Source organism: Manihot esculenta, chromosome 2 (genome assembly GCF_001659605.2).
Source record: "Manihot esculenta cultivar AM560-2 chromosome 2, M.esculenta_v8, whole genome shotgun sequence".
NCBI lineage: Eukaryota > Viridiplantae > Streptophyta > Magnoliopsida > Malpighiales > Euphorbiaceae > Manihot > Manihot esculenta.
In genome coordinates this window covers 7,503,997-7,525,625 of record NC_035162.2, presented here as the reverse complement: position 1 = coordinate 7,525,625, position 21,629 = coordinate 7,503,997, and the positions used below count along the sequence as shown (strand labels likewise).

The 21,629-nt window shown below is 33.1% G+C and overlaps 4 protein-coding genes across 9 annotated transcripts; 2 read left to right on the top strand and 2 right to left on the bottom strand.

Annotated features, from left to right (window-relative positions):
• Positions 1-194: 194 nt before the first annotated feature.
• Positions 195-4,057, top strand: LOC110609666 (lipid phosphate phosphatase epsilon 2, chloroplastic). Of its 5 annotated transcripts, XR_002487071.2 has the most exons (5): positions 201-630; positions 944-1,169; positions 2,191-2,264; positions 2,944-3,255; positions 3,305-3,381. XR_002487071.2 is itself a non-coding variant. In XM_021749418.2 (4 exons), the coding sequence occupies exons 1-4, from the start codon at positions 316-318 to the stop codon at positions 3,169-3,171; spliced, it is 843 nt and encodes a 280-aa protein (XP_021605110.1). In that variant the 5' UTR covers positions 200-315; the 3' UTR covers positions 3,172-3,381. The 5 variants fall into 5 exon arrangements, 3 of the variants coding, with proteins under 3 accessions (XP_043810284.1, XP_021605112.1, XP_021605110.1); XR_002487072.2 differs by lacking the exon at positions 2,191-2,264 and having other exon boundaries at positions 199-630; XM_021749418.2 differs by having other exon boundaries at positions 200-630; positions 2,944-3,381.
• A 2,431-nt stretch (positions 4,058-6,488) lies between these two features.
• LOC110609296 (GTPase ERA-like, chloroplastic) lies at positions 6,489-12,124 on the bottom strand. Its single transcript, XM_043954083.1, has 10 exons — positions 11,692-12,124; positions 11,472-11,617; positions 10,719-10,859; positions 10,535-10,648; positions 9,784-9,909; positions 7,691-7,789; positions 7,490-7,591; positions 7,196-7,276; positions 6,962-7,049; positions 6,489-6,867 (listed from the first exon to the last, which is right to left on the bottom strand). The coding sequence occupies exons 1-9, from the start codon at positions 12,047-12,049 to the stop codon at positions 6,963-6,965; spliced, it is 1,254 nt and encodes a 417-aa protein (XP_043810018.1). The 5' UTR covers positions 12,050-12,124; the 3' UTR covers positions 6,489-6,867; position 6,962.
• Positions 12,125-12,293: 169 nt separating this feature from the next.
• On the top strand, positions 12,294-14,047 carry LOC110609298. Its single transcript, XM_021748774.2, has one exon. It carries the CDS (start codon positions 12,577-12,579, stop codon positions 13,738-13,740), a length of 1,164 nt encoding a protein of 387 aa, XP_021604466.1. The 5' UTR covers positions 12,294-12,576; the 3' UTR covers positions 13,741-14,047.
• A 1,323-nt stretch (positions 14,048-15,370) lies between these two features.
• LOC110609414 lies at positions 15,371-20,532 on the bottom strand. 2 transcript variants are annotated; one of them, XM_021748972.2, is made up of 4 exons: positions 20,389-20,532; positions 17,274-18,088; positions 16,438-16,875; positions 15,371-16,032 (listed from the first exon to the last, which is right to left on the bottom strand). In XM_021748972.2, exons 2-4 carry the CDS (start codon positions 18,082-18,084, stop codon positions 15,854-15,856), a joined length of 1,428 nt encoding a protein of 475 aa, XP_021604664.1. In that variant the 5' UTR covers positions 18,085-18,088; positions 20,389-20,532; the 3' UTR covers positions 15,371-15,853. The 2 variants fall into 2 exon arrangements, with proteins under 2 accessions (XP_021604664.1, XP_021604663.1); XM_021748971.2 differs by having other exon boundaries at positions 20,162-20,498.
• Positions 20,533-21,629: the final 1,097 nt, after the last annotated feature.

Below are 21,629 nucleotides of genomic sequence, written 5' to 3'. Positions count from 1 at the left end.
GTTGATTCAATTAGATTTTTATTAAAATTTAATATATTTATTATTATTCTTTTTAATTTCGTATAAAAATCTGAAAAGAAAAAAAAAAAAAATTGGAGGGAGCAATTTATTTGTAATTGTGATAAGGAGGCCACGAATTTGCATTTTCTTCCACTAACCAGCATCCAATAATCGCTTAAAAGAAAAAGCACAGCACACACACGCCAATCAAAAACCATTCGCCTCTTTTGCCACGCCGATTTGAAAAAAAAAAATGTTTCTTTCTTTTTCTTCTAACACGCTTGGCTTGACCCAATACCAAGACTCCTCCACAAAATGGTAGCAGCTACGGCTCTTCTCCACAAACCTACCTTCACACCCTCCCTCTCTTATCCTTCTAACCCCCGCACCTTCACCCCCACTTTGCTTCTCCGGCTTCCTGCTTCAAGCTTTGGTTTCTTTGGTGGGGTTGTTTCCAAGAAACGCGTTTCAAAGACCTCCATGACTGAGCTGGTCAAGACTTACGCGTTTAGGGATGGTGATGGTGAGAAAAGTGTCAAAATGCTTCAACAAGAAGCTTTAGTGAAGGAACCCTCCGGTTTTCCTTCTCAATTCACGCCTGAGGGATTGGAACGCACTCTCAATCGTCTGGTTCGTTATTTTTTCCCCCTTTCTTTTTTTTTTAATCACTCTGAACTTTGTAGTGAAACTTTTTTGTTTTTGCATTTGTTCATTAATTTCAGGTACTAGTTGTGTTCTCTTGGTTTATTTATGTCAGCTTCAATTGTAGAAAGTTATTTAGTATTTCAATAACTTTGGGACCAAATTTTGATCCCAATTTTCCAATTTGATTTGGTACAATTATGTTCTTAAATTTCTCTCAGCATTAAACTAAGAATTCTCTCTCAACATTCACACCAAATAATTTTCGCATGAAATTATATCTTTTTTGATGTTGGTGCAGAGCAAGTGGTTTGTATCTTTCTTGTTTGGTGCTGTGATTCTTTGGAGGCATGATGCTGAGTCGATGTGGATTGCTATGGGGTCTGTATTAAATGCTCTCCTTTCAGTAACTCTCAAACGGATATTCAACCAAGAGAGGCCTTTTCCGTCAGCAAATTCTGAACCTGGAATGCCATCTTCACATGCACAATCCATCTTCTACACTGTTGTGTTTTCCATTCTTTCAGGTAATTCTGCTTCCCGTTTCGTTTGACATTGCCATGAACTGAGATTATATGTATTCTATTATATTTTACCCTGTGGCTGCTTTAGCTTGGTAGTTGTTTAATTTTAATCAAGAAACTATTAGGAATTATATTGTTATTGTCATTGCTATAGAGGAAGATAAAAGATCACCACTCTTGTTATAACTAATTAAGTTAGTACTCTTGTTTAATAGGTTGGCCATATGAATAGAGGCAGTAGAATTGTGTAGGATCTACAAAATTAAAGAATTTCTCTTTCTAGAGTCTTTTATCTCTCTACCCATTTGTTTTCTCTCTTCTCTGCCTTAACCCTGCTCTTAGCTTTCTCTTCTTTCTTAGCTAATCTTATTTTCTTCAAACCAAACAATAATGTTTGGCCTGAATTTTTCAGTTCATAACAGAAATTCCATGAGAACTTGAGTAGTCAATGCAGCCTTGCAGACTTGCAGTATCTTCTTCTTCTTCTTCTTCTTCTTCTTCTTCTTTGTCTTTTCTTTTTTTCCCCCTCTTTTTGGGAACAAGCATCAATCTAAATTGATAATTTGACAGAATGGATTAGCAGACAGTGTTCACCTTGTGATTGCATAAGAATCAAGGTTGATAAACGGGTAATAGACAGATAGATTCTGTCATATTGCACTAGAATAATTAAGTCAGATAGTATGGTTTGCTAGAGTGATGTCTCATTTCGTCAATATCATATGTGCTAATAGTGGCATTTAAAATCTTGGAAGAATACATGTTTTTTCATATAGTTCGTGAAAAGAAAATGGAAAAGGCATTTAGTTTTAACATTTGAACACAACAAGGGTTAATAGACAAGGTAATCTTTGTTTCTTCTTGTTCAGTAACTGCTTGCTGGTACACATATTTCCGCTTGTCTGTATTCAGTTAGATTTAGGAAAGAACCAGATTTACTTCTTCATCAATAAATAGTAAATAGTTTAACTGTAATGATTCTATTACTGATACATACTTCTTGCTGCTATTTATGCTGTTGCAGTTACAGAATGGTTTGGAGTAAATGAGTATACATTAATCATAAATTCTTTCACCTTAGCATTGGGCTCATATTTTGTAAGTATCACATTGTCACTCATACTATAGCATACCTTATAGCTTGTGGGCATAACTAATTTTTTGTTCTTTGTAAGAGGAATAATGTTGAATCTCACATCGGTTTGAGATAGGGTAACTCTTATAGGGGTAACTCTTATAAGGGACTTAGACACTCTTTCTCTTGAGCTAACTTTTGGGCTGAGTTAGACCTAATCCAAATTTAATATGGTATCAGAGTCTCCCATTGATATTGGGTCTTTCGTAAATATGTCACGCTCGAGTATAATTCTTCATTCTGAGCGTGAAGGAGTGTGTTGAATTCCACATCGGTTTGAGATAGGTGTAATGTGCTTAACTTAGGCACTCCTTCCTCTTGATTTACTCTTGATTTAGATTTTGAGATGAATTAGATCTGGTTCAAATTTAACAAATAATTATAACCGAATATAATAATGGCTTACAAGTTACTGAAACAGAAGAAAATTTTGTGTATCCTGAGCCTGTGAACTAGTCTTAAGAGATTCTACATTCTTCAGAACAGTAAAGACAATTGGTTAACTAACTGAGCTTATGACAATATAAGACTCCTGAATTGATTTTCCTTGTAGTTGATGTTGGTTTACAAAATGTATCCTTCGTGTGCTAAGTGAGAATGGACAGGTTGCTGATGTTCATTTCTATTATCTGTTTCTTGTAGTCATGGCTACGGGTATCACAACGATATCATACAGCCAGCCAAGTGGCAGTTGGTGCTATTGTTGGGTCCCTATTCTCGTTCTTATGGTATTGGTCATGGCATTCCATTGTGCTGGAAGCATTTGTTTCCTCCTTTACAGTTCGAGTAATCATCATTCTGGCAGCTTCAGCATTCTGTCTAGGCTTTGCCTTATATGTGCTCCGCCATTGGCTTAAAGATGACGAATGAAATTATTTTACAGTGACAAACGTAGCAAGCTGATTGAATGCCTTTTTGGAGTTATTTTACATTTATAGTTTTACCTGGAATAGGGCTTCAGTAAAATGTTCCTTTCTCTAGTTGTTGACTTGAGAGTAAAGAGTTTACTAAGGATGATATAGAAGAGAATGATTCAGTATGTATACAAATATGATGGAAATGGAAGCTTTGATTTTCTTACGAGACTAACTCACAACACATGTATTTAGAATTACAGATTAAGAGAAATTTGCATCATATGATGACCAAACTTTTACCTCCTGGAAGAAAAACAATCATCTCCAAAAGAGGAACCATATTTCAAGATATTCATAAGTCGCCTGGTGTCTTTTGCCCTTCACCTCTTCACATTTCTAATTCTAGTAAATACCATGAATTTGACAAAGCTTGTGGCTGTTGAGCAGTAACATTCACAGTTGAGGATCGCTCACTCAAGATTATCTCATCATCATCTCAAAATTATCTATTATCCTAGTTAGGAGTTGCCAAAACACGACTGCAGCAACTGCACCGCATCTTTTAGCGGGGGAATATATCTTGTAGTGAACTGTGTTAAACACGAGGTCTCTCTGGTATGTGCTGAAACCAGGTTCTTCCAAGATTTTCCAAAAACGCTTAACGAGGGTTGGCTATACTATAATGTTAGGGCTTTTTGTCAATTTAGGGGAGGAGGATTTTAAATTTGTGAATTAGGAGTTGTGAAAAAGATATTTGTTAAGTGCCGCCATGATTAATAGGGCCAGTCTTGGCACTAGGTATTTAGATATTTTTTTTTTACTAGGTATTTTTTTTTTAAATTGTGGTCAGGCACTACTTAAAACGGCATCAGACTATAATTTAATTTTTTATTTTTAATTATTAATATATTATAATAAAATATTTATATTATATTAATATAATATATTTTATTAATTTTAATATTTTATTATAATAATAATATTATAATAAAATAATACTAATTATAAATTTATTTACTATTATTAAATATATGTATAAGAGTACTGAATTAAATAATTAATAAAAAAATTAATAAATAAGTTAATTAATTAATATAAATATTTAGAATTATAAAATAAAATTATGTTGTGATTAAATGTTATATGCAATCACCTGATTGTTTATAATTTATCAAAAATAATAGATTTAATTAATTAATTTTATAATTAGATTAATTAATTAATTTATTTTTTCTTGATAAATTATAAATAACTCAGATTTCATATAATATCTAATAGTAAAATAATATAATAATTTTAAATATTTTATGGGAATTATTTATAATTTATTAAAAATAAAAAATAATTAAAGTAATTAATTCAGTGAAGTGATTTTATATAAGTTTAATAGCAGTATAATATTATAATTCTAAATATTTTTATGTGGAGTCTTTTTACTATTAATTTTTATAGTATTTTTATATATTAAAAATATTTTTATAATAATTATTTTTACGTAAAATAACATTAAACGTGTACAAAAATATTGATATTATTTAATTATAGAATTACTGTATTAATTTATTAAAATAATAAAAAAATTTATCACTGGACATATGTATACAATATGATTGAATTATTTTATTTTATACATCTAATCACATTATAATATCAATTTTATAATTCGAAATATAATTTCAGTAATTTTTTATTTAAATATTAATAATAAAATTTATTAAATATTAATATATTAAAATTATAAAAAAATATTTATTATTATAAAAATATAATAAAAATAATATTTTAAATTAATATAATATAAATATATTATTAATTTAATACTTTTATTTATATTATATTTTTTTAATTATAAATTTTTTATAATATATTTTATTAATTTTATTAGACTATAATTATGCAGTCGTATATAATTATAGAATAATATTAATTTTATGATACTATACATAATTACAGAATAATATGAATTTTATTATTATTAATAACTAAAAAATAATATTAAAAATAAAAAATACTTTTATTTTTAAATTAATATAATATAAATATTTTATTATAATATATTAATAATTAAAAAATAAAAAAAAACCACTACTGTAACAACATCAAACACATTTTTCCGTTGCCACAGAATATTCCAATTCTAAATTCACAAATATCTATTTTTTCAAACTCTAATTCACAAATTTACCACAACATATTCCAATTCTAAATTCACAAATATCTTTTTTCCAAACTCTAATTCACAAACTTAAAATCCTCAGCCCTTAAATCGTCAAAAAGCCCATAATATTATGACTTTTAATTTTTATTTTTATTTTATTTGTGTCAATTGATAAAGAAAAAGTTTATATTGATTGTTATAGCTAAAAACCTTCTTAAGCAACAGAAAAAGATTATAATCATATATTAATTAAAGAAAGATTTATAATTTAGTATCTGAATATTGTCATTATATCAGTTTCTACATTTTCAGAAATCTATTAAAATGTGTTTATCTTTTCTTTTTATCAACGAAATAATTTTTTCATTTATTTCTACCGTTTAAAATATAACAAAATCGTAATTATCCTCTTTTTTTTCTTATTTATTAATTCTTTTTCTTCTTTCATTCTGTTTTTTTTCTTCTTTAATTCTTCATCAATTCTTCTTTTTATTTTTCTTTAATTTTTCATCAATTCTTTTTTTAGTCTTCTTTTTTAAGGAGGATATTTTTCTTCTTATCCTTCGTCATCTTCTTATTCTTCTTTTTTTTTTCGTTTTTCTTCTTTTTCTCCTTCGTCATCATTTTTTTATTTTTTTAGGAGAGGAGGAGAAGGAAGAAAAGAAAAGAAAAATTATTTCGTTGACTGAAAGAAATAACAAAGACATTTTAATAAATATAAAAAATAATTGAGACGTTTTAATATAATTTTTAAAAAATAGAGATTAACTTGTCAATAATAGTAATATTTAATTACTAAATAAGAGATTTTATTTGAAAGTAAAATTAAATTTAAAATTTTTTTTTTATTATTTATTTATTTTTAATGAAAAAGAGAATGAAATTATTTTCTCGTTGATGGAGAGAAAAGATAAAAAATATTTTAATAGATTTTTGAGAAATAAAAGATTCATTTGTTAATAATGATAATCGTTAGAAATTAAATTATAGATTTTCCATAATTAAATTGTAAGCTGCGTAACGGCGCTTGCATTGCGCTACAGCTGCATAATGGGCCTCAACTTTAAGCTGGTAAACCCACTTAGGTACAATCATGCTACCCATTTAAACTTTAAGCCCACGTCCACAGTGGGTGTGATTTTTCATTTGTGGACTAGAAATCGCTTGTACAATTGAAAATAATTAAATTCTATTCATGTCATATAAAAATTATATATTCCGGTATGTTAAAAATTTTCACAATGAAACTTACAAACTTGCAAAGACGGAAAAAATCTGCATTTGATTCCATTTGTTTATCTATGCAAATCTAATGAAGGTGCACCTTGAAGATCGGCTGAAAAATGGGACTCGTTCAAAGGTGAGCAACCCACTATGATCCAATCATATGGCCATGTTTCACAACTAGAACATTCAAGGCTACATCGACTTGGGCTCCTCAATCAACCCTAGAAGACGTGATGTAGTGGTGTCACCGGAGGCCAAAGTGGTTCATGCTTCTAAGCCCTAGCTAGCAAGACCAAGATACCTGACGGAAGGCTTCCACACTAACTGGAAAAGCAAAAAGACAGTTTTATGGATATATTGATAGCGCAAATTCACTTGCATCCACCAGTGGAACGCTTCTGAATTTGATATAACTCACATTATAATGCTCGAATTTTCCCTCCATAGCCATAGTAGTTCAGAAGTCCTTCGTCTTGCCGCCAATTTTCTTTCACTTTCACTTCAATCTATTTGAACAGTGAGTTGCAGCAAGGTGAATCGTCCATTTCACATCCAAAAGAAAGACTATACTGCTTGAAAATGCAAATTCAACTGAAAATACAAGATAATCATTGTAACATATCTTCTCAAATATTAGTGAAAAATCTTGCACCTCGAGATAAACTTTCTTTTGCAAGAAATCTTCAATGTCAAGCCGAGCAGCTGTTGCAAGTAATTTCAGAGCCCTTCCTTCCTGCAGAGATCAAGGGTACATTGATCGAGACGAACCACACTAAAGACAGTGCACATGAGCACATATAGACACATGAACCTAGCATTTACACTCAAAGCAGAACGAAATATTGACTTTAATATCTTATTTTAAATTCGAAACTGAATTGGCATTTTTAAAATGTGAAAACTCCAACCTGCAATTGCAAATATTTCATTAAATTAAGGGCCTTACTTTTCCAATGATGATGATCTTCTGGGAATTTTTCTCAACAACTATCTCCACTTGTATGAAATCTTTTGCTGTGGGCCTACTTTTGTAACTCACCACATTGACCTATAGGATTCATGAAGGAAAAAAGTAAGGTTTCCAGTTTAGACACCAAATAAAAGCAGTATTTGGCGTGTGCTGATGTGGAAAGAAACCATTACATACCTGACATGCATAAGGAACTTCATTGCGAAATTGCATAAAGACCTTTTCTCTTATAATTTCAGCTATAAAAAATCTCTCTGGGTGTTCGCTAACGATGTCCTGGGAGTAAAACCATCAGAGTGAAAAGTTAATATACAAAAAGCACTTCAGTTCCTTAAATCAGAACACTGAAAGAAACTGATGCATCATATCAATATGAAATACTTGTTGGCATTTGGATATAAGTTACGTCAGAAAATTAGTTGGTAAAAATAAAATGGCCTGGATGAAGTTAAACCACTCCCCAAAGTCAGCATAAACTTTAACCTTCTATTGATCATGAGATGTTCCTCGATAATAACAAGAAACTGGGTGGAAATCAAGTCAGATATATAACAAAACAATTCCCTAGCTATGATTTCCATTTTCCCCTTTTCTTTCCAAATTCTGCTTGCAGAGTCAAATTTTAAATAAAAAAGAACAAACTTTTAATGTCTTGCTCACAATGTTATAGCTACATCTTGAGTTGCCAATTCCATAAAGCAAAAATGAAAGGAAAACATGCCCAACAGTTTTACGATGTCAATATTCAAGGCAGGCAAATTTTACAACACTGTTTTTAGTTGTCTTTGGCGTAGTTGGATTCATGTCACGATGAGTTGATTAGCTCATAACATGAAAAACATATCACTAAAATGTGTTGATACACATAAGCTGAATTGGCTTGCAATGACCAATTTAAGGAAGAAGTTTGCAGGGAAAGCATATGAAATATCATTCAAAGGATTCTTTTTAACCCATAAAACAAAAAGAATATATTTACAGATGTTTCTTGTGGAGTGATTTTTTTTTAAGTTGGGTTGAGTGCTTTTTGAACAGCAGTTGCTAACATTTGACATTTATAATGTGAGGAAGCAGTAATTGTGAAAAATATAATTATACAATTGCTATGTGCTTATTTCATTTGTCTTAAACAGACTAGGTGAATCAGTATAATGTGTCGGTGTATATTTTCTAAAAGCAAATTTATTTGTTGTCATTGCATTTTGCCAAAATCCGATAAAATATGCATATGAAATGGGTACTTATGTCTTTTGGGTAACCTGCTCAATTAACAAGTCACGTTAGAGGGACAGGAGTGCTTTATGTTCACTGTTCAGGTTAGCTGCTAGCATAATTTTTTAACATCCATTTATGACATGACAATGAAAATTGCCACCCAAAGGACCCCATAACTCATGGAAAGTAGTATTACCAAGTTTTCAGAATTTCTAATAAATTAACTGGTATAGTCTTGTTTCAAGGGGAGAAAACCAAAAAAATATAATATTCATACAGTCTCAAAGTTAAAAGGAAAAAAAGAAAGAGCTTAAAATTCAATTTAAATCCACTTGATGGACTCCAGTTTAGCTTAATTATCAATATTAAAATTTTGTAACGGCACATCTGATGCAAACCCCTTTGAGATTCAGATATCCATTAGCTGAAAAGAACTTTTCTTTAATGCATAACATCATCAACATTCAATAGACAGCTTGCTTAAGAATATTGATCTCCGTATATAGCCTTATCATAGAAAGTCAAACAAAAGTCTAGGGACATATATATCCCCAGTACAGATAAGCATGTTAAGATGAATGTGTAAAAATATGTAAAAGGACCTAACTTTGAAAGGAATGATTACATTTGTTTTAAAAAAGGAAGGTGGAACCAATTGGGTAACAAGTTCAAGAGAGTTCCCAAGATGGCTTTTAATAGTGTGAATTGGAGGGATAAAAATGATTTCCATGAGCAGAATAGGATCCAAATAATTTCCATGAGTTTGTAATTAAGATTGGGTCAAATAGAGTGACAACCCCACTGCAGAGACAAGTTTCAACACAATATTATGTGTTGTTCACATAGGTTTTGTCCTTGTCCTTGTTTTTTTTTTTTTTTGGAGAGAGAGAGAGAGGAGTAGAATATCCAATACTAGACTGTAAGAAGGAACTTGACCAGGTTCAGATGGTGTGTAATATCAATAATGATGGACGGTTACTACTACAAATTATGAATGTAAGTTCTTGCAAAATTACTGAGAAAATAGAAACAGGAATAGCCTCTTTCCTAAATACCTTTGGATAATAAGCTGGTCCAGTTGGAAGTTTTGACAGTATCCAATCCTTGACGTCTTCCACTCCATGTCCATATTTTGCACTCACAGGAATGACCTCATCAACATCAGTGAATTTCTCATACCACTGCAGTAAGTGTGATCTTGTTTAGATCTTGAAGTCGTTGAAAGAAACAGAAAATCTGAGGCACAATCCATAACTTCAAAATATTGATCTCTAAATCAAATATTCTCATTTAACAGCACAAAAGTAACCTCAAGAAATGACCATAACATTCTCAAACAGATGGCTTAGGTTGCATTATTAAATATTATAGTAATTTTGACAACATGGATATTGAGATAGAATGCATACCAACAATTATGTTTTTCCTACACAAAATTCAACCAATGACCAGTCCGTAATGCTGGACACTGTTTGCATTTAGCAAAAGCATTCCAGTTATTTTGTCAAAGGAACAACTGAAATAAGATAGGAAGTTCTGATTCATAATTCCACCCAAATCAGGGGCTCGAATTTAATGGATGGGATACTTCAATCAGTGTCATGTGAACCCAAGTACAGTTCAGTGAAATGTTGGAAAAGGGAGAAGAGTTGATCATGTAGCAGCTTGCAGACAAGTGTGTTTTACTTTTTGTTTAACTTTAAAAAAAAAAATCTCTAACCACCCAAGTTATGAGCAACAATATTATTTACAGTAATCAATACAAGGGTAAAAGGCATCAAAAATCAACCATGGATGAGTTCTGACCTGAAGTTTCTTTGCAATTTCACCAGGTTTAATCAAGTCTTTCTTATTCAATACTAGCAATGTAGGTGGCTTATGTTTAAGGCTTCCAGCACCTTCTTCCCACACTTCATCAATCTAGCACAAGAAACAGGATTTAATGAAAAATTGGAGAGAAGCAAACAATTCCGCAAACAATAAAGCATACCTTTTCAGGAGCTTTACTTGCATCAACGATCACTAGTACACAGTCTGCATTGATGGCAGCACTGCGGACATTCTTCATCATCATAGAATCCAACTTATGCATTTGCTTTTGAATAACACCAGGTGTATCATAAAGTATCATCTACAAGCAAACATGTAAGTCAGATGAATGGAGTTAAGCCACGTATTGAAGAAACGTTATCACACTTATCCTACTTGCATATTGCATTCCATAGTTAAAAAAGAACCGATAGAATCATGATCATGAGCTAAATCTCTTATCTGCAAGTTGCTGCTTTGAGGAGCCACGCTGGACTTTGGATATAACATAACCAGCTTTTGATGCTATAAACACTTGTTAGTGGAAAAATTATCTATGAGCGCATTTGGATATGCGTGCATTTAAATGCAGGTGCAACTGGAATTTTAAAATTGTGTTTCAAGTAAAATATCATAAAAGACCAACATATGTGAATCAAATAACCTCCCATTTCAAAACCTCTTTTATCCAAATGGATTGAAATGTAAAGATTTGGATTTTTTTTTTTTCTTTTCCAGTGGTAGGAATCCTCAAAAAATATATCAAATAAGAAATAATCTCTCAGTCTTCCTTCATTTCCTGCTTTCATAATTGAGCCCTGAAAGGGAATTCAATTTTTTTTTCCCCCGATATGAGAATTGAATCATAGTAAACAAAGCATATCAATATAGAAGAGAAGAAAAAGAAGGAAAATTAATAAATAAAAAGACATACCTGGTACTGAGGACCAGAACATATACCAAGAATCCGATGCCTGGTAGTCTGAGGTTTATCAGTAACAATTGACAACTTTTGGCCTATCATTTGGTTGGAAAGCGTACTCTTTCCAACATTTGGCTTGCCAAGTACAGCCACATACCCTGCAATTCTATTCTATTTTAAATTGAGGATCAAAATCTTCCAAAATCACAAAAACGAAGACAACAAAGCTCACCGCTTCGATGATTAGGGTCAGAAGCGTAGTCAAGCTCTTCCAACTCGTAGTCGTCAAGCAGCGTCATGTTCCTCTCTGGCTTTTCACTCAGTGATAAAATATTCGACTCTTCTTCCTCCTCCTCCTCCCCGTCGTAGTAATCGTCCTCATCGTCGCTAATCCATAGCTGCTGCTGCTTCTTTGAGAAGGAGAAGATAAGGTGGGCATCCCTGTTACTATTACTAGTGTTGGCTTGAAATAGAAATTGACCACTTGTTATGAACTGGTATCTAGAATAACAATGGCGGAAGGGTGAAATTGTATAAGATTGCATGGAGTATCGGGGAAGAACCGGAGAGAAGTGGAAAGCTAGCTCCATTATAGTAGCTTGCTTCTTCAGTGTTGTTGCCTATGGCTCCATTCCAATTCCTTTCTGTCATATCTTTCAAATATACTAGCTTGCACTGGCTAGCGACAGGCTACTGGATAATCTTCCCCCAACTTCATCCAACGATGTCGTTTTAATTTGTTGGAACGCAACTTCTTTCTACTTTCTCTTTACATCATTAAAACGATGTCGTAGACCATTATATATATACATATAAAAACCCCCTGCCTTGCTCTATTTTATCCTCTGCCACCTTCCTCTACAGCATTTCTCATATCTACACTGCCGTCCGACGTCCATAAAAGAGAAGTTAAGAGGGAAAATTGCTTGACCTTCACTCACCTCCCCATTCATCTCCAAATCAAAGTAATTTTTCTTGTACTAATTGATACCTTCTCCTTCTTGCTCTACTTTCTCCCATATGCTCGTTTAATTATTGTTAACTATTTCAGAATTGATTTTCTATTTGTTTGATATACATATTGTCTATATTCATATTTCGGTCTCTGCCCATACCTATGTTTCTTAAATTTGGTGCCATTTTTCAGTCAATACAGTCCTCACAGCTAAAAACCCTAAACCCATATCCCAGATTGTTTAGATACTGTCACTTCGACTCAAAACTGGTTTTTAATTCCATAAACCAGACATCAAATCCAGCACCAATAAAACCCCAAACCAATGTTGCAATTTTCTGGGATTTGGATAACAAGCCACCAAATTCATTCCCTCCATTTGAGGCTGCCTTTAGGCTCAAAATGGCAGCATCTTCATTTGGGGTAGTTAGATACATGGTGGCATATGCCAATCGGCATGCTTTTAGTTATGTGCCGCAAGCTGTCAAAGAGAAAAGAAAAGAAAGAGCATTATTGAATCAGTTAGAAAACAAGGGTGTGATTAAACCGATTGAGCCATATCTATGTCGAGTTTGTGGACGAAAGTTTTATAACAATGAGAAATTAACGAATCACTTTAAGCAAATTCACGAGCGTGAACATCAGAAGAGGTTGAATCAGATAGAATCAGCAAGAGGGAAGAGGAGAGTGAAGTTAGTAGCTAGGTATGCCATGAAGCTGCAGAAGTACAAGAATGCAGTGAGGGGCGTTTTGAACCCAAAGGTAGGGTATGGTCTGGCGGATGAATTGAAAAGAGCAGGGTTTTGGGTTAGGAGGGTGTCAGATAGGCCGCAGGCTGCAGATGTGGCATTGAGAGATCACATGGTGGATCTGATGGATAAGAGGAGAGCTGAGTGTTTAGTGCTTGTATCAGATGATTCAGATTTTGTTGGTGTTCTGAAGGAGGCTAAATTGAGATGTTTGAAGACAGTTGTGGTTGGGGATGTTAATGATGGGGCACTGAAAAGAGCTGCCGATGCAGGGTTTTCTTGGCAAGAGATTTTGATGGGGAAGGCTAAGAAGGAGGCAGTGTCAGTTGTTGGGCGTTGGAAGGACCAAGACATTTTGAAGAAACTAGAATGGACATACAATCCAGAGGAAGAGAAAACATTGTGTGGCAGAGTTGCTGGATTTGATAATTATGAGAGTGACAGTAATTCTGATGATGATGAAAATGAGGGTGGAGACTTTGAAGGTATCAGTGATGATGATGAGGCTGATTGTGTGGAAAAGGATACTGCATGTGCTTGGTGGGAGTTGAACTCGGATCCTGGGGCTAGTTTCTAATGAAGCTAATGATAGTTTGGCTAAAGCATCAGTCATACAACTTGGTGAAAATCACCATTATTTTTATGAAGTTCTACAAGCAGAATATCTGAGAACATAACCATGTTAGAGCTGTTAATATTTTTATCAGGGTGGTATACTAATGTTATTTTTGCATCTTGCTTCTTAAACTGATCAACCATTAAGTCATTTGATTAGATATCTACTCTTGATTTTTGAGGTTTTCTTAAGTTACTTTTTGTAATTCTGAGCAATGAACACTACTACTCTGAACTGGCGTGTGAATGCTGATTGTTTGGTCTCTTCACGTTGCCAATCTCAGGAGACTGGTCGGTAAGCTTCTGGGACCGAATACGAAACCTTTCATCTAAAATTTTAAGCCAGAATCTTGACAAATTACAATATTGAGGGTGGTGTCCTGTCCCGCACTAACCTTTCACGCCAGTTTGGAGTATAAAATTTGTAGGCATAAAATTCTGCGGTGACTCAATATTGAGATAGTGAGAGGCTCTGATATTGTATCAAAGTAAATGGATTGAATCTAATTTTACTCCAAAAAAGTTTGCAGCTTTTATATTTAATATGAAACTAATGTGAGAAGTTTGTTGAGTTCAGCAGTGTATATGTTGTTCCCAATGCTGACAGGAAATCAGGAATTCATAGTTCAGCTTCTATACTTGTATCTAATTTTGTGTTGGCATTGCACTCAAAATCGGGGTTTGTGTGACAATTTCACAATATGTTAAATCTCCACGACCATCAACATTGAGCTACTGGTGCATTTTCTTCAGAGGAAATGGATGTTTTTGTAGAGACCCAGAAGATAAAAACATGGGTACGAACAACGAAAAGACGTGTCAAACCAACAATCTCACCGATGCCTCTGGAAATCCAAGCTCACATAGTTCAAAACCATCGCTACCGTTCACTTCTCTCCTTAAAATTCATCTTAAGGCAGAGCTGAGTAGGAAAGATGGAGGCGGAAAAGACCTATTGTGATTATTCAATCAATCCCCACAGCTGAAGGCTTCGGTAATCCCACATTCAATTCAAAATGAGAAGGTGAAATATAAATAATTGAGTTGTAATATTAAATTAATTAATTATTTTAATATATGAAGTAGCTCAATTACTTATATAAGTGTATATAAAATAAATTAATATTTAATATAATTTGCATTTTCTTTAAATTTAAAATAATATTAAACTCTAATTTAAAAGTTTCAAATGGATATCTCATTTTTATTTTATAAATCAAATATTAATTAAATAATTAGTGCTATTATTATTTCAGTCCAGGAGAAATTTTTGTAGAGATGCAGTTATATAAACATAAGTAGTAGAAAATTAATATATTACAATGTTAAAGTGATCAATTACGATTCTAAGCAGATAAAATAATATGACTTCGTTGAATATATATACCCCAGGTACTGATAAAATTTATCCATCTAGTGGCAGTACTGCTCACCAGATGAGTACATTTGGAGATTATTCTTCTGGGGGCATTCATTTTCGCTTAAAAGAACGCGATCACTAGAAGAAAGGCACAGACCTGCGCTCAGGAATGCCTTCTAACAATCATGTCCACAAGTTACTAACAAGCACAAGCCAAATAAACAGGAAGTTGAAATATTGGGCAATGAATCCCAAACAATACATCATACAAAGATCACAATTGTCGATTGCAATCACATGGAATTACAAGATGCTATCACTATTCTGCAAAATATCATTGCAAGTACTTCCCAAGTTGAAATCACCCTTAAAATGGGCATAAACATGTTCCAATCTGCGACTGTCAATTCCATTATCCTGGTTTTAGTTATTGATAATAAAACTACTTCAACAGAACCTAAAGCTCTCATGCATTACATATGCACATCTATAGCCTTTAACCCGCAAAAGGGTTGGGAAATAATTTCAAATTATGATTGGTCAAAATCAAAATTCAGTGCCTCCAAGATTGCTAGCAATCAGTATGTTATATCATAATTATTTTAAACCATGCTCTTCAGACAGGAAACATGCAATTTGCTATCAACATGGTGGCATATACAACCCTTTATTCTTTTCTTCTACGACATCAGTCTTCTAGTTAACTGAATACCCATCACTTGGTTGCATCATCATGTCTGGGCACAATAGAATCATTACTGGAAGATGATCCTACATCTGGTGGAAGGTACGACCATGCCAAAGCTGCGGTGCCAAGGGTAACTACTGCAGCAATTGATCCCCAAACCCATCGCCACCTTCTTTTCCTGACCTGCCTATTACGCCGAGCCATCTCTGCAAAACCAATAAGCTAAATATTAAAAGAGCAAACCGCCAGCAGTAATACAAATCATTCTAAATTTTTGCCACCTGCCAGATATTAAATAATTTTAGCAAATGTAAAAACTGAACAATCGAAGACAATAAATCTTCCCCTTCATTCGCTACTAACAAAGTTTAGTTCTGATGTAAGATATCATTCATGACATGAGCAAAATATTTGGCAGATATCTATTCATTCATTTTGGACTGTTGATTGCATTCATGCAAATATGTATACCATCTCTAAGGGATATTAGGTTGAAAGATCAACAAAGAGATGGGGGGGGGGGGGGGGGGACAATATTACCAGAAACCACAGATCAAAATGGATAAGCAAATTAACCAAACAATAAGATATTCAAGTTACAGAAATCTCACCTACAGCTTCTTGGTTCCTCTGAGACATTTCTCGATTCACAGCCTCATAGTAATGAAGCCGATCCCACAAACGAGCAATCTCAAAGTTCTTGGCTTCAATCTGAGCTTCTTTTTCCATCTCCACCTCAGCTTTTGCAATGCCCCTCCCAATGGAATATGAGACAAACCGAGCAACATGCAGCTGCTGGCACAGCTCCTCTGCAGGATCAGTTCCTGCAGACAGCTCATCCTCTGGAACAAAAGTGGGAAATGCAGGGAGAGTCAATCCTACAAGGGCTAATTGCTCCCTGATTCTCTGCCACTGATTTTGCATATTATACAGAGTTTCCTCTATTTGCTTTTGCTTCTCTAATTCCATCAATAAACTTAATCTCATTTTACGCAATTCTGCTTCATTGTCATGGATAGAAGTCTGATTCCCACTCTCAGAGGAAAGCTCTACAGAGACAGCAAATAACACAAGTAAGCTTACTAATGCTGCTTCAAAGTCAACAATGAGGTTGTTACACTGCTCACAATGCTTAAATATACTACATGGCTAATGGAGATAACAACTTTGTCCTGTATCTCAACAGAAGGTGTGCACACATGCAAAAAATCAGCAGTTCAGTATATATAGAAAATAAGGTTTACGTATCTTCTCAATAAAAGTGAGATACATATAGAAGATATATAGCATTAAAAGCAAGAAAGCAATACAAAACATGGAACAAACAATTAAGAAAAAGAAAAGGCATTCTGCACTACTTGTCCAACAGCTATATACTCCAGTAACTACAGAAGGGCAAAATAAACTAAAAATAACACAATAATTTATGGCAATAAAACTCAATTACCTTCCCAAGCATCATAGAATTCTCCTGTTGATGGAGTTGCAGCAAATTTTACAGAACTTTCCACCACAGAATTGTCCTCACCATCAGTGTTACTACTGTAACTCATTGATTCCTGAGGATCAAAGAAATCCTCAGAACCACCATCTCTTTCTGAATCTAATGCAACAAGCTTCAGCACATCCTTTTCCATGGCCAACCCGTTCCTAGCATTTCTGCTTTTAAGATCTCCATCAATGCTTCCTCTTTCACCATCATGAACACCATTCATATGTTCCCCTACACTAGGGATCTCATGGTCACCATTTGCAATATCTCCCTTAATGGGACTATCCTGGACACAATTTACATCCTTTTCTTCAACAGAATCAGAAACAGAAGAAGTAGAAGTATGATCTTTAGTTGAATCAACAACACTATTCTCTGAATTCTTTACATTCCCATTAACCTCATCCTCATCCAAAGTTTTCCTGCGAGAAGCAACATCATCCTCAGAAAAGCTCTTTAAAAGGCGAGGCCCACGCCGCTTATGGTTAATGATATATGGTGAAGGAGGGAATGAAGATGGTGAATCAGGGAGTGGGGTTGCTTCAGGAGTGGCATAGAGTGCTGGTGATATCTGAGGACGACCAACTTTCCTTTCTGTCACTGATGTACTATTTCTTCTCTCCAGGGCTGAATTGGGCACTCGTCTTGGTTTCGGAGGAAACTTTGGTTTCGGAACAGGGTTTGAACTAGGAACAGTCTTGTCAACAGTTTTAGAAGCTCCAGGTTCTAACAACCTATCAAGAGCAATTGCAGTAAAGGTAGGCATGGTTCTGCATTATCCACCAGCAAAACCATATTAATCAAAATAGCAGAGCCACAAAAGAGAATGCGCAAATCTAACCATATAAATTAAAACATGCACGGGCTGAACCAATTTCAGAAAGCTACTTTCCGCTTGGGAATTAGACAAGCACCGAACCTTCTATATCATTATCCGATCCACACATAAGACCCGAGATTGAGCACCAATATAGTGAATGCAAAATAACCAATAATTTTCAGAATGTAAAATAAATCAAGTTAAATGAAAATAAGAAACAAAAGACCACCACTCAGTCTACCACTGTACTATACACCTAGGGATGTAAACGGATAGGGTACCCGCGAAATTAAGGGTACTAAAATCCGAACCCGATTACATGTAAAATTTCCAAACCCGTAACAAATCCATTTAGTATTTTAATTTTACTACCTGTACCCATTCCAAATCTGTTTAACAATTCTCGCATAATACCCGAACCCGACGAATAAGTGGAACTACTAGCGGGCAAAGTGGTTGAAGAAGGTTGAGAAATAGTAGTAGCTTTACAACTCGCTACAGATTCGAAACTATTAAACGTTGACATTTTAAATATGCTAAATATGAAGAACAATAACATATATTAGCAAACAATATATAACCACAAGAACAAATAACATATAGTAACTTAATCGATAAATAAATTTATTTAAGTCAATACATAACCACAAAGTAAAATAATCACACAAGTTCACCTAGTTAATTCTAAACATGCTAAAAATTATAATTCAACCAGCATTAAAAGAAAAGGATAAAAGTTTTATCAAAGAACTAATAAATATGAACTAGAGCACGTGGAAAGACATAAAAAAAATTTTTCAATGCAGCCTAATCTATAGCAGCATTTCCTAACTAGAGGGTGCATGGCACTATTCTTTTCTGTTCTTGTAAGGTTGTGCTATTAAACAATATAATTGGTGCCTAATCTTGGTTATTGGTAAAACAGATGAAATCATTGATCCACCCATGGAAGAGATGCCTCCATCTATGAATAAGGCATCAGATACAAAATTTGATGATTCAGATGAATATTCTGGTGCTTCTAGTGAGGTGATAGAGACAGAACCCGATGGGACTGAAGTCTGGTCACCAAAATTTATCACAGAAGGTAATAGAAATTCTATGATAAATGGCAAATTTACAATGAAAATATTTCATTCGACAAAACAAAAAAATCTTGATGATTAATTAAAAAATCTTTAATAGCAACTAAAAATTTTTTAACAGTAACTAAATAATCAGATTAATAGTCCATAAATCCTAAAGACCTTTAATAGCAACTAAAAAATCTATAAAAACATGCGCTTAAAAAATCTTGATTAACAAATCTGATTACAAACTTCAGAGTTCCAGTCAAATCTTGATTAGTAGAATAACCGATTCAATGAAAGAAAGAAACGCCGACTGGGGAGAGAGGGAAAGGACTTGTCGGCGACTGGAGAGAGGCAAAGGAGTTGTCGCCGACTGGAGAGAGGAAAAGAGATGTCGCCGACTGGGGAGAGAAAAGGAGATGTCGCTGAATGGGAGAGGGAAGAGTTGTCGTCGACTGAGGAGAGAAAAGGAGATGTCGCCGACGCCGACTGGGGAGAGGGAAGCGTTGCCTCCGACTGGGCTGCCGGCAGGCTCGGCACTCAGCAGTGAAGTGGGGGAGAGAGGCGTCGACTGGGAAGTGGGAAGGGAGCTAAAATAAATTTAAAATTAAATAAAAAAAAAACTTCACAAATGTTATCTAAAATTAAAAGAAACAAAGAAGAAGCTAAACTAAACCTATGAAAGCAAAGAAACCCTGGATTACCTAATTGAATGAAACTGTACTCTTAAGATAGCTGGCAAAACAGGTTGTAAAATATACAACCATCCACAGCAACCTATAATTCTAAAGCTCCCAACTCCTCGTAGCTATATAACCGCCACGAAGGTTTTTCTTTTCTCAGAAACCAAACAGAAAGGCCAAAATAATAATAATAAAATTTTGGACAAATTTTTAAAGAAAGAAGTAATAAGGTGAAGCAATAAGATGGAATATAGATAAAGGTATAGTCACCTGGAGCAGATGATGGATGAGAGAAACCCTAACTGAAAGAGAGAATCAGCGAAGAAGAGTTGATGCGAACATGAACAAAGTGAAAGAAGAGCGAATCATAACATGTGATAATTGATTTTGATTTTGGATTGGAGTTCACGACTCTTCCTATTTCTGACCCGACGACCTTGAGCTTGAAGAACAAGGCAAAGGAAAAAATTAACAATAAAAAGAATAAGGTTATTTACAGGAAGAGAAAGAGCGCCAAGCTTTTATCGCAACGACCGACTCTGGCTGGCTAGTCGTGTACACTCACATTCGCCTCGCCTCGCCTCGCCTCCCTCCGCAAATATTTGATGACCTTTTTCCCACTATTGTTAGAAATATCCCCACCATTTTTTTTCTTTTTCTTATTTTTTGAAAGAAAAATGAATATTTCTAGGGCACACGTATGCGCACACGCTTCTGTTTCCCAGTGCTAAGTTTGTTCAAGCCACGTTAGCAAATAACGGAAGGCATTTTCGTCTTTTCAATTTCGAAAGTGATATCTCCATGTCTTGATGTTTCTCCTAATTCCAAACTCCCAGGTTTTTGGAGATTTTGTACTCAAAAGGCAGCGGTGTCGTTTCAAAAGCAAGGTTAATATTTTTAATTTAAGGCTATTAATTTTAAATTATTTAAAAATATTATATCTATCGCTGTTTACTTAAAATATAAAAAAATATATAAAAATAAAAATAAAAATAAAAATAAAAATATATTATTTTTTAATATTACTCAAATTTTTAGCAATTTTTCACTATTGTCTCGTATCTTTTCTTTATATTACTCAAATAAAAATAAAAATAAAAATATTAATTTATATTAATTTAAATTTATATTGGTTTAAAATATTAATTTATATTGGTTTAAAAATTAATATTAATTTATATTAATTTAAATAGTAAATAAAAATATATTACTCAAATAAAAATAAAAATAAAAATAAAAATAAAAATAAAAATAAAAATAAAAATATTAATTAATGTACTCTCTGCAACATCAATTTTTTTATAAAATAATAATAAAAATAAATTTATTAAAAAATAAAAAAATAAATTTATTAAAAAATAAAAAAATAAATTTATTAAAAAATAAAAATAATTTTTTATTTTATTGATTTAAAATTTGCAATAATAGATGAAAATAAATTTTAAAATAATAAAATTGAAATTGAGCGAATTTAAAAAAAAATGAAGTAACCAAATTAAAAATATAATAAAAATTGAATAATTTTAAATGAAAATTTAGTAATAATTGAATATTTTTTAATATTTGATCTGATTGAGTTTTAATAGAATAAATTTATATAGTTATAATTTGAGTTTAAAATGGTTTGAATTTAAAAAATAATAATAGTTTTTAATTCAAATTAAATTTGAATTTTATTTATATGTATCAATTATCTAAATTTATTTATATAAATAATTAAATTAATATAAAAAATACT